Raw genomic sequence first — 10751 nt, 5'->3', positions numbered from 1 at the left:
CTCCCTGGGCCAAGCATATTCAAACCACCACAGTCATCTAATCCCTTCTCACCAATGTCATAGTACATACACTTGCTGCCAGTCCTGACAATCTACATTTGATCTCTGGAACCCACATGATGGAAAGAGAAAACTGTCTCTTCCAAGGTGTCCTCCAACTACCATACATTTATGACTACACAGGTATATACACATACATAAAATAAATAAACAAAATTTGGAGGGTTATTAAACCCCTTTTTTTCAGAGGCTTGGGAAGGGCTGAAGATATCTACCTGATTTGTGGTCCTCACAGGGCAGGTCTTTGAAGCCTCCTCACTGCTAAAAACAAACTTTTTGTAGGGGGAAGGATGAGCATGCTGCTTAGCATTTGTCTTAGTCAGGGTTTTACTGCTGTGAACAGACACCATGACCAAGGCAACTCTTATAAGGACAACATTTAACTGGGGCTGGCTTACAGGTTCAGAGTTCAGTCCATTATCATCAAGGCACCAGCGTGGCAGCATCCAGGCAGGCATAGTGCAGGAGGAGGTGAGAGTTCTACATCTTCATCTGAAGGCTGCTAGCAGAACACTCATTTCGAGGCAGCTAGGATAAGGGTCTTAAAGGCCACACCCACAGTGACACACCTACTCCAACAAGGCCACACCTACTAATAGTGCCACCCCCTGGGCCAAGCATAAACAAACCATCCCAGCATTGAACCCAGGAACTAAGCAAGTGCTCTCTCACTGAACCACACACCATCTCTCCCCTGCTTTCCCTCTCTCTCCCCCCATCTTTCACTCTCCCTGCTCGCCCTTTCTCCCTGCACCCTCTCTCCAGGGTAAACGTAACTGACCATGCCATCTTTGTTGAATCCTCTTACCAACCTCAAGGCCCAGGCCACCCAGCTTTTAAAAGATACCCACTATAATGGGGTATCGCTTTAATTCCAGTGTTCAGGAGGCTGAGGCAGGTGGATCTCTGTGAGTTCAAGGCCATTCCAGCTTACGTGTGAGTTCCAGATCAGCACCAGAGCTATATAGTGAGACCCTGTCAGAAAAAAATAGTATGATTATTATTTGTAGATCCCCCACTGTGCTACAGAACACCAGAACTGTTTCTTATGTGTGTTCACGTGTGTTGTACATACACATGGAGGCTAACAATGTAGTATCTTTCTTCAGTCAGTCTTCAACTTTATTGTGTACAAATTTAAGCCTTTGAAATAATAAACTTATTTATCTTTCTATAGACACCAGTACTCTACTTCTTAGAAAATTGTTACAGCCAGAATTGGTGGCACATACCTTTAATAGCAGGAGCACAGGCAGAGGCAAAGGCAGGAAGATCTCTATGAGTTCATATTCAGCTTGGTCTACATAGTGAGTTCTAGGACAGTCAGGGCTACATAGAAGTACATATGTGTAGTGGGATTTATTTTGAGTGCCTGGCCCTTTAAAGGACTCTATGCCCTTCAATATTAGTTGCCTCTTTGACTTCTGGGACCAGGAGGATATAAAAAGCCATCAGACTGAGCGCTGAGAGTAGCACTGGGAAGAAAGCAAAAGTAGGGTCCAGCTGGCAGAGCAGGAGGATTGTGACCCACCCCAACGGTTGATGTTCTAGAGTGAAGCACACACAGCCTTCCTCCCAGCTATTAGCTGTTGCCGTCTTTATTTATCAATCAGAACTAACTGGGGAAGGTTCCCATAAGCTAAGTGCAGACCCTCTTGTGCAAACTGTTTTGGGGATCCAAATAGTCTTAGAATACAAGCAGCTACAGATTGGAGTAGGGTCAGAGGGTAGAGTTAGAGAGGACAGTTGGTGCAGGAAGAAAGAAGTGTCAGTAGTGTAAAAAATAAATCCGTTTTTCTTCTAGGCCCTTGCTCCTGGAATGAGGACTCTGAGACTAATACTTTGTTAATAAATGCCTCGGCCGTAAGCTTTGGCTCATAACTTACGTAACCCATTCAAACTATTCCTCATCTTCCATGTGGAGTCACCTCTCCTCAGCTTCATGCATCCAATCCGGGGTGAATATCCTCTTTATTCTAAGCTTAGTTCAGCTACATGGCTGGTTTATGGCTGTCTCCTCAGTGTTCCTAGGCAAATCTTTCACACCTCTCACTATTTCCCAGAATCCTCTCTTCCTGCCGGTGTCCCACCTCCTATTTGCTACCTCAGCTCATTGGCCAATGGCTTTATCATTGACAGGTTATGATTAAAAGACATTCTCTCTTCAGAGTAGGGCTAGAGACAAGAAGAGATTGGGCGGAGTGAAAATAAGAGTCGACAAATGTGGCATCTAGTCAGAGTGGATGAAAAGCACAGAACTTATACCTGGCACCCTCCACAAATGGCCACCGTTTGGATGAAGGAGTAGGACTTGTGCATTCAAACACAGCAACAGAGCACATTCCAACCTGGGCTAAGAAAGTGCCAAGACTGCCTGCGACCTCAGCCAAATCTGAGTCAGCTGTCATCAGTAACAGGGGACACTGAGAGTCCTGTGGCCTTCACAGAGGCTCGGGCTGGGATGGGGTAGGGAAATGGTTGGAGGAATGGATGTCTTGGGACAATTTTACAGATTATGTGTTGCTTAAAAATGTAACTGACACAGAGCCCAGAAAACTGTCGTGTTTCTGGAAAAGTCTCTGTTGAACTTGCCAACACACTTCCTGTTGTGGTCTGGCCAATGCTGAATGCACCTCAATGATGTTAAAGGGCTTTGCAGAATTCCAGCTCTCTGCACGTTTATACACATGTGGTTCAGTTTTCAAATGCGTTCTGAACTGAGTGCTTCTGACGACAAAAAGAGGAGGCACTAGTGTCCAATTTTAAAAAATTGGTTTTTTTCTTCTTTTTTTTTTTAATGTGTTAAGAATTTTATACTTAAAAAAGTACCTGTAGCTTTCGGGTGGGGGGGAACTTTTCTAGGTTGGGGATTGTGGAATTTAAATGTTACACACAAACCCTGCCTAATGGCAAGGCAAACGTATCTTTTTCGAAGATGTATAAATTCTGAAGAGAAAAAAAGAGGGTATGGTTCTAGGATCTGGATGAACCATCGTGAGAAAGGTTAGTCATAATCAAGTGAGCAGAAAGATGCTGAAGTTGAGCAGACCTCTGTCACAGCAATCAGGGCACACCTGGGCGCCATGGGCACAGCGGGGAACTTTCTGGCCAGGTCACCGTGGCTGGTGCTCAGCTGCACTGAGATGCAGTGGAGCTGCTGCACGGAAGCTTGCTGCTGTCCTGAGCGCCTGCGGGATAAAATGTAAAGTAGGAGGAATGGGGCAGGGCACTACTAGGTTACTGTGTTACAGATCCAGTTTATTGACTGGCAGCTTAAATTCACGGGACACCATTTTCCCTTTGTGTATTTTTGTTTTGTTATATTTTCATATAGTCTGATTAGCCAAAAGGAATATTCACTTCAAGATCTAAAAGTAGAACTCATAACATTTTTTCCCTAAACTTTGACTTTTAAAACAACAAAAACTACCACATGAGATGAATAAGAAAATTCATTAGAAGGTTCTCTGGGTGGTTTTTGGTGTGAACAAGGACATTAGCTTCATAGACTATAAAACAGAGTTGGTTGGAACTGATGTACAGAACTACATTTTTAAACTTTACTTGTGTTTAATTCTGTGCAGTTTCAGTTCTCTAAAATAAACACATAAACGTGTAATGTTCCAGATTGCAAGGTGAAATGTAGCATTTGTAAGATACTCTTGTCAATATCAACTGGTAGGATTTTGATTTTTTTTTGGTGCTTCTCAGATACATTATTTTTCCTGTTTTTTTTTTTTTTTCTCCCCCTTCAGAGCTGAGGACTGAACCTAGGGCCTTTCGCTTGCTAAGCAAGTGCTCTACCACTGAGCTAAATCCCCAACCCCCTCAGATACATTTATTAATGCCACATTGTAAACAGTACTTAGGTAACTGTACAGCGATGTTCTGTGTTCCCACCTACACACCTTGCTTAAGCTCAGCCGATGTATTCATCTTGAGTGAACTCGGGGAGCAGTTAGTGATGGCCATGGGCGTGCGCAGGACTGGAGCCTTTCAGAGCTTTACTTCTCTTATCAGCACTCCTGATTTCATAACCGATGAGGGTCATTAACTCCATTCCTACCCAAGTTTCCTGGTAAACCTGGGTATAGTCAGGCTTCATGGGGACCCAGACTTTTTAATAAAGCTTTGAAGCATCTCAGCAGGATCAAGGCCACAGGCAACACCAGATTCCGCAGCAGAATGGGGAAAAGGATTTGTATGGTTTTAATTGGTTAAAATGATCTCATTTCAACATCCACTGCTACAGATGAATAATGTAAGTTCAGATTTAATGAGAGGTGGGGAGATGGTACATGTAATTTTTTTTTTTTTTTGGTTCTTTTTTTCGGAGCTGGGGACCGAACCCAGGGCCTTGCGCTTCCTAGGTAAGCGCTCTACCACTGAGCTAAATCCCCAGCCCCAATAATTTTTTTGCAAGTATCGAGAGTTCTGTATGTTTTGAAAAGGTTAATTTAATGTTTGGGTGCCAGGAAGTGAGTTTTCTCAGAGTCTATTGCTGGCAGTGGGCAAGCCTCATGATATCAGCACGGAGCATTAACCACACCTTACTAATAGCAAGGCAAATAACTTTGAAATAGTGTTAGACAAAAAACAAAAACAAACAAACAAAAGAACCCCAAGATGACAGTGAAGGTAAATTGAGCTAGCAGAGCGAGAAGACAGTTGGCGACAGTTGAGCCGGGAGAAGCTCTGTGGAGTCAGAGAGAGAAGATGTTGTAAGGAGACAGACGAACCCATAAAGAGCTCACACAAAGTGGTGAACAAAGAGAATAAAGGAAAAACCCATAAAGCTACAAATATGCTAAAACTCAATTTAATTTTAAAGAAGAGGGTTAAATGAGTATTGTTTTCTTTTTGACACAGTCTCATTATATAACCCAGACTGGTCTCCAACTCTTCCCGCCTGGGTCTTTGAGTGCTGGACTTACACGAGCCCACCTCCACCGCTGGCTTCACATACATATTAACAAACTTGGCAAAAAATTAAATGTAATTTAAAACTTTACCTCATCCAATTCCAACTTCACTAAGAGTAGTTCCTAAGCAGCACACCTCACAATCCTTCAAAACTGTGGCTGGCCCCTCCTTTCCTCTCCACCCTATGGCTGCTGTAAGATGCTCCCACAGGAGCTGTCAAAATGGTGGCTCCTGTCAGAACGGCAGCACCTCTACACCTCTTCAGCCTGCAGCCATCACAGGAGCTGTCCACGGTGGCACATCCCTTTTCTCATCTCAGGAGAAGCTGTCCCCACAGGAGAGGTGCATCGTGGTGACACCTTTCCTGCCTCAATCTACAACCTTGATGAACACTCCTCTGTGGGAACTGTCCCACAGTAGCTGTCCACAGTGGCAGCACCTCCTCCCCAGCCTCCCCAAACAGTTCCACAGAGATGGCACCTCTGTCAAAGCTACCTATAGCAAGGAAAGACTTCCCACCCTAACCCATGGGCCCAATGCAGGGAAAGGGGTGTGTGTGAAAAAAAAAAAAAAGGCCACTAATCACTGAGCAGGAAAAAAAAACAAAACAAAAGCCCACCAATCTCTGAGCTACCCAAGATCAGGACTTGAAATCCCACCAATCTTTACTCTAGAAATCTCTGCCCTGAAAAGCTCCATCCCCTAAGAAATCCTATATAAGGCCTGCCCTCTGTTCAGTTCCCCATTGTCTGTTCCAAGAAGCAGAGTGCTGCCATCTCTGCGCTTATCCCTCCACACGCTGGACTCTCCAGCTTGTGGTTTCTGAGCTTCTATGTCTCAGAATACCCTTCCCTTAGGAGACTGCCCCACCTCAGAGCTGTGTGGTTCCTGGGTTTCCGGTCCCAGAATACTCTTGGATGAAAGATCCAAGCAGGAACACATTAAGCACATCTAGTAGCCTGTATCTTCAGTACAGAGACTAAGTGAGCAGAACCACAGGTTCAAGTATTCTGAACTTCTCTGAAGACACAAACTAGGTTTCTGAAATGAAATACCCAGGTTTTCCCAGGCTCTAGAGGCTGACCACCAGATTCCAGTTACATCAACAGGACGCACATTGGGAGACTAGGAAGACACTATCTCAGGGACCAGGGAAATCCAGGTCCTCAAAATTGTTTAAGATGTCCTACTATTCCTGAACCAATTGCAGCATTGCAATTGTAATTGCACACAGAGGTCTGTGAGGCGGCGGGTAATCCATATTTTTTGAAGGACTCTCCTTCCTATACATAGAAACCAACCAACGCCAACCCTCCTGAAGGGGGCATTGTATTTAAGGGCAAATGGGGCGCTGCGGGCAATAGAAGTCTGAAAGACACCGTATGTATTAAGCTGCAGAAATGGCGCCTCAGTGACTGCAATGGCAGCTGAAGCTAGGCGGTCGCCATGTTTTCTGAAGGTATCTTTCGGGTCCTTTCACCCGAGTCGTGTCTTTGTGTGAGCGGCTGTGGAGTAGAGCATTACTAGTCTCCACCAGAGTTCTGCAATCCCTAGCGGCCAATGACTGATTGCCGGTTCTTTCAGCACCGGTTGCTAGCAACCGTGACCAAGGGGCGTGGCAGGGGCGTGGCTTCCCGCAGTTGCAGAGGCCGGAAGCGGAAGGCTGGGGCAGCCAAGCCGCTGCCCGGGCAGGATCCCTGATGTCGCCACCCCCAGCCCCACTACTGGTTCCGATGCCTGGGGAGATCTGGCCTGGTTTCAGGAAGCCTGAGCTTGTGAGCTTCGCGGACGTAGCCGTGTATTTCTCCCCGCAGGAGTGGGGGTGTCTGCGGCCCGCGCAGAGAGCCCTGTACCGGGAGGTGATGCGCGAGACCTACGGCCTCCTGGGCGCGCTCGGTGAGGCCCCGGGTCAGAGCCCCGCCCCCCCCATCCTCCTGGGGGTTCACCGGGGAGATGCTGTAGACCGATCAAGTGGATTGTGAGCCCTCATCCCGCACTTTTCCACCAGCAGCATCAGTCACCTTCCATTCTCAGGGCTTTCTCGGGAGTCTCCATTCAGGCAAGAGCATCGCAAACCCTGCCCAGGTTAATTTGAGCATAAGTTCCGAGGAGGTGCCCTCACCCTAGTGGGATGCTATCTGCCCCGGCCAGCCTCTCAGGCCAGCACTGTGACCCCTGTTCTCTCTCAGGGTTCCCGGGCCCCAAACCAGCCCTCATCTCTTGGATGGAACAGGAGAGTGAGGCTTGGAGCCCCGCCGCCCAGGATCCTGAGGAGGGGGAAAGCCTGGGAGGAGCTCCGAGAGGTGAGGGATTGGCCCAAGTCCTCCCGAAACTTGTTTGTCCGGGGGTTTCTTCTCTAGTAAACCTTTCTTTCAGATTCCCCATTCCAGCATCCCTACAGAATTTAAAGAGCCAACATGTTCCTATACTAAAGGAAAGAAAGCCTACCTGTTAAGAGTTTTGAAAATTCGGGAGAACTGTCCTATTAAAAACAGAATAGGGGGTCTGGAGAGATGGCTCACCAATCAAGAGCAACTGCTGTTCTTCCTGAGTATCTGGGTTCAATCCCCAGCACCCACATGGCAGCTTACAGCTGTCTGTAACTCCAGTTCTAGGGGCTGGAATGCACTAGACCCTCACACAGACCCAAATGTAGGCAAAACACCAATGTATATAAAAATAAATAAATGAATCTTAAAAAAAGAAAGAACAGAGTAGGAGAATCTAGAACTCAAAGGATTTGTAGGTTTCTGGATGTTTGCTAAAATACTACTCATTTCCCCCTTTTCAAAACAAACTAAGGCTGGTCACGGTGGCTCACACCTTTAATCCCAGCATTCCCGGGGCAGAGGCAGGTGGATTCAAGGCCAATTGAGGCTACATATAGTGAGACTTTGTCTGAGGCCCCCCAAACCCCTGAAATGCCCTTAAAAATAGAACCAGTTTCAGGTCTGCCTATCATATTTCTCAAACAAGGCAAAGTGGTACACGAGAAACATGCCCACCTGGGTAACGGCAGCTTGGCTGTTCTCCTATCACTACCCTGAATGGAAGAAACCTGACGAAAATACAGTGCCTCATCTAGAAAAGAACCACTCTACCAAAATCAATTACAAAAGACACCAGTACATATTGTTTATTGAGCATTTACTAAGTGATCAATAAGCATGTGTGTATTTAATCAAATAATTCTGTGAAGTCAAGAAACCATTATTTCTCCCATTTGACACATGAGGAAGGGAATCTTAACTGACTTCCATCAAGGCCTTCGTGTCAGTCACTGGGCAGTATACGTCGATGCTCCCCGGGTAACAGCTAGGGTAATCAGTGCAGAAGTGTTAGGTTTTACTGAAACTCTTTCCCTAAGATTCATCTTTATTATTTTTCATTCTGTGTCAGTGTATGTGCCTTCATAGGGGCAGCTGCCCAAGGAGGCCAGAGGCCCGAGATTCCCCGGTGCTGAAGTTACAGTGGTTGTGAGATGCCCAGTGTGGGTTTGGGAAGTAAACTAGGTCCTTTGGGAGGATGGTGAGTTCTTAGGAGCCCTCTGAGCCATCTCTCCAGCCCATTTTGTTTTATTTTTGCTGTGTCGATTTTTTTCATTTTTAAGACAGGTAGCCCTGGCTGGCCATTTAGACCAGGTTGTCTTTAAACTGACAGAAATCTACCTGCCTTTCTTTCTAAAGTGCTAGGGTTAAAGGTGAACAACCACCATACCCTACTCTCCCATGTTTGAGACGAGGTCCCATTGTGTAGGCCACGCCAGCCTCAAACTTAGGCCACCTCGCTGTCCCACCTTTTCCAAATGCCGGGTTACAGCCACTTCCCTAGGGGGCAAATGAGGGGTTTTTTTTGGTTTGGCTTTTTGTTTTTTTGTGACAGATTTTTCTATGTACCCCTGGCTGTCCTGGAACTCACTCTGTAGACCAGGACGGCCTCGGGACTCAAAGAGATCCTGTCTGGCTCTGCCCCTGAAGTGCTGGGATTAGAGGCATGAGCCACCACTGCCCAGTGACAAGTGAGTTTCTTAAATGCAATCAATTTCTGTTTCCCAGGAGATACTCCAAATGAGGGAGCACGGGGCTGCAAGGAAGGAGGTGAGAGGCCGGCAGACATTCCTGCTCAGCTGCAACCTAAAGAGGTGGATAAACACAAGACTCATCCCATGGCTACCAAGGCCTCTGCAGGGGCGCGGCCACCTACCAAAGCTGCCCCAGACCAGATAGCAGCAGGCGTACAACCTCCTGCTCAGGTACCCAACACAGATATACAGCCCAGCCAGCGACGCCATGTGTGTGTGGACTGTGGACGCCGGTTTACCTACCCGTCTTTACTGATCAGCCACCGTCGCATGCACTCTGGTGAGCGACCCTTCCCCTGTCCAGAATGTGGTGTTCGCTTCAAGAGGAAGTTCGCAGTGAAAGCACATCAATGGATCCACCGTTCCTGCTCAGGGGGTCGCCGAGGCCGAAGGCCTGGGATCCGGGCTGTGCCTGGAGCCCCAGTCCGAGGAGACCGGGATCCACCAGTGCTCTTTCGGCACTATCCAGACATCTTTGAGGAGTGTGGGTGAGTTCAACAGCTGCCTTCGTCTGGAGGTCTGGAGCGGAGCGTGAACTTGGCACTGAGAGTCAACTGAGTCAAGACTTGGGAATTGAAATACACCTGTTTGACTTCTCAAGGATTGCTTGTAAAATTGTGAAAAGAAAATTTCCTGTAAAAATCCCTACAGATTAAACCTGACACCTGCCCAACCCCCAGTGTTTTGTGTTTAAAAAAATGGGGTCTGGGCTAGAGATGTGAGTTGGTTCAGTGCTGTTTTAGTCAGGGTCACAAGAGGAACAGAACAGAATGGATGAACTTGCACACTCACATATATGGTATAGAATAGGTAAAAGGCAAAGAAAAAGGCAAGAGGAGGAGCTAACTTTGAAATTGCCTTTTGATCCTGATTCCTTCCAGAAGGGGCTGCCCTACAACAAGGGGCCCTGTAAAGGTAACTTTTATTCCCTTGTAGTAACTGTCGGTTGGAGGCTTCAGCCTCTGTCTGCTAGCCTAGGCCTCGTCCTGAAAGCTTCTACCCTCTGTACAGTCTAATCCAGGCCTAGAATGTTTTCAGCCTCTGAGACTTGTTGCTGAGTAAGCTCACCCTTCCTAGTGCTTTCTGAGCACTGGCCGATTCAACTCAGCTGTTCTGCCCCAAACTCCTTTTCAAGCTGACTGTTGAAGTTAGGTCCTTGTCCTGTCTCCGAGCTCCGTGTTCCCAGAAATAAGACTCAGACTCAAATTAAATTTATAAATACCTTGGTCACATAGCTTGGTTCTCACTGGATCATAACTAAAGACAGCTCACTTATTGACTGGTCACCTGTACTCAGGTACTGTGTCCACCTCCTCATGTCTTTTCTGGCTCTCCTCCCACCTTCTCTCCCAGAATTCTTTCTCTTCCCGATATTCCACCCTATCTACGGATTACTGATTCAAACTAGCCTCTCTCTCTCTGTCTCCCTCTTTTTATCTATCTATCTATCTATCTATCTATCTATCTATCTATCTATCTATCTATCTCTATCTATCTATCATCTACCTATCTGTCTGTCTGTCTGTCTATCTATCTATCTATCTATCTATCTATCTATCTATCTATCTATGTTATTGCTGTCTTCAGACACCAGAAGAGGGCATCAGATCCCATTACAGATGGTTGTGAGCCACCATGTGGTTGCTGGGAATTGAACTCAGGACCTCTGGAAGGGCAGCCTGTGCTC

The 10751-nt window shown here is 46.7% G+C and overlaps 1 protein-coding gene and 1 pseudogene across 2 annotated transcripts; one reads left to right on the top strand and one right to left on the bottom strand.

The window, feature by feature from the left end:
- Positions 1-3338: 3338 nt before the first annotated feature.
- On the bottom strand, positions 3339-4347 carry LOC134483904 (ATP synthase subunit ATP5MPL, mitochondrial-like; annotated as a pseudogene).
- A 2278-nt stretch (positions 4348-6625) lies between these two features.
- On the top strand, positions 6626-10295 carry Zfp688 (zinc finger protein 688). Of its 2 annotated transcripts, NM_001401770.1 has the most exons (3): positions 6626-6879; positions 7173-7286; positions 9039-10295. In NM_001401770.1, the coding sequence occupies exons 1-3, from the start codon at positions 6684-6686 to the stop codon at positions 9554-9556; spliced, it is 828 nt and encodes a 275-aa protein (NP_001388699.1). In that variant the 5' UTR covers positions 6626-6683; the 3' UTR covers positions 9557-10295. The 2 variants fall into 2 exon arrangements, with proteins under 2 accessions (NP_001388699.1, NP_001388700.1); NM_001401771.1 differs by lacking the exon at positions 7173-7286.
- Positions 10296-10751: the final 456 nt, after the last annotated feature.

Source organism: Rattus norvegicus, chromosome 1, assembly GCF_036323735.1.
Source record: "Rattus norvegicus strain BN/NHsdMcwi chromosome 1, GRCr8, whole genome shotgun sequence".
NCBI classification, from domain to species: domain Eukaryota; kingdom Metazoa; phylum Chordata; class Mammalia; order Rodentia; family Muridae; genus Rattus; species Rattus norvegicus.
This window is presented reverse-complemented; position numbering and strand designations above follow the sequence as displayed.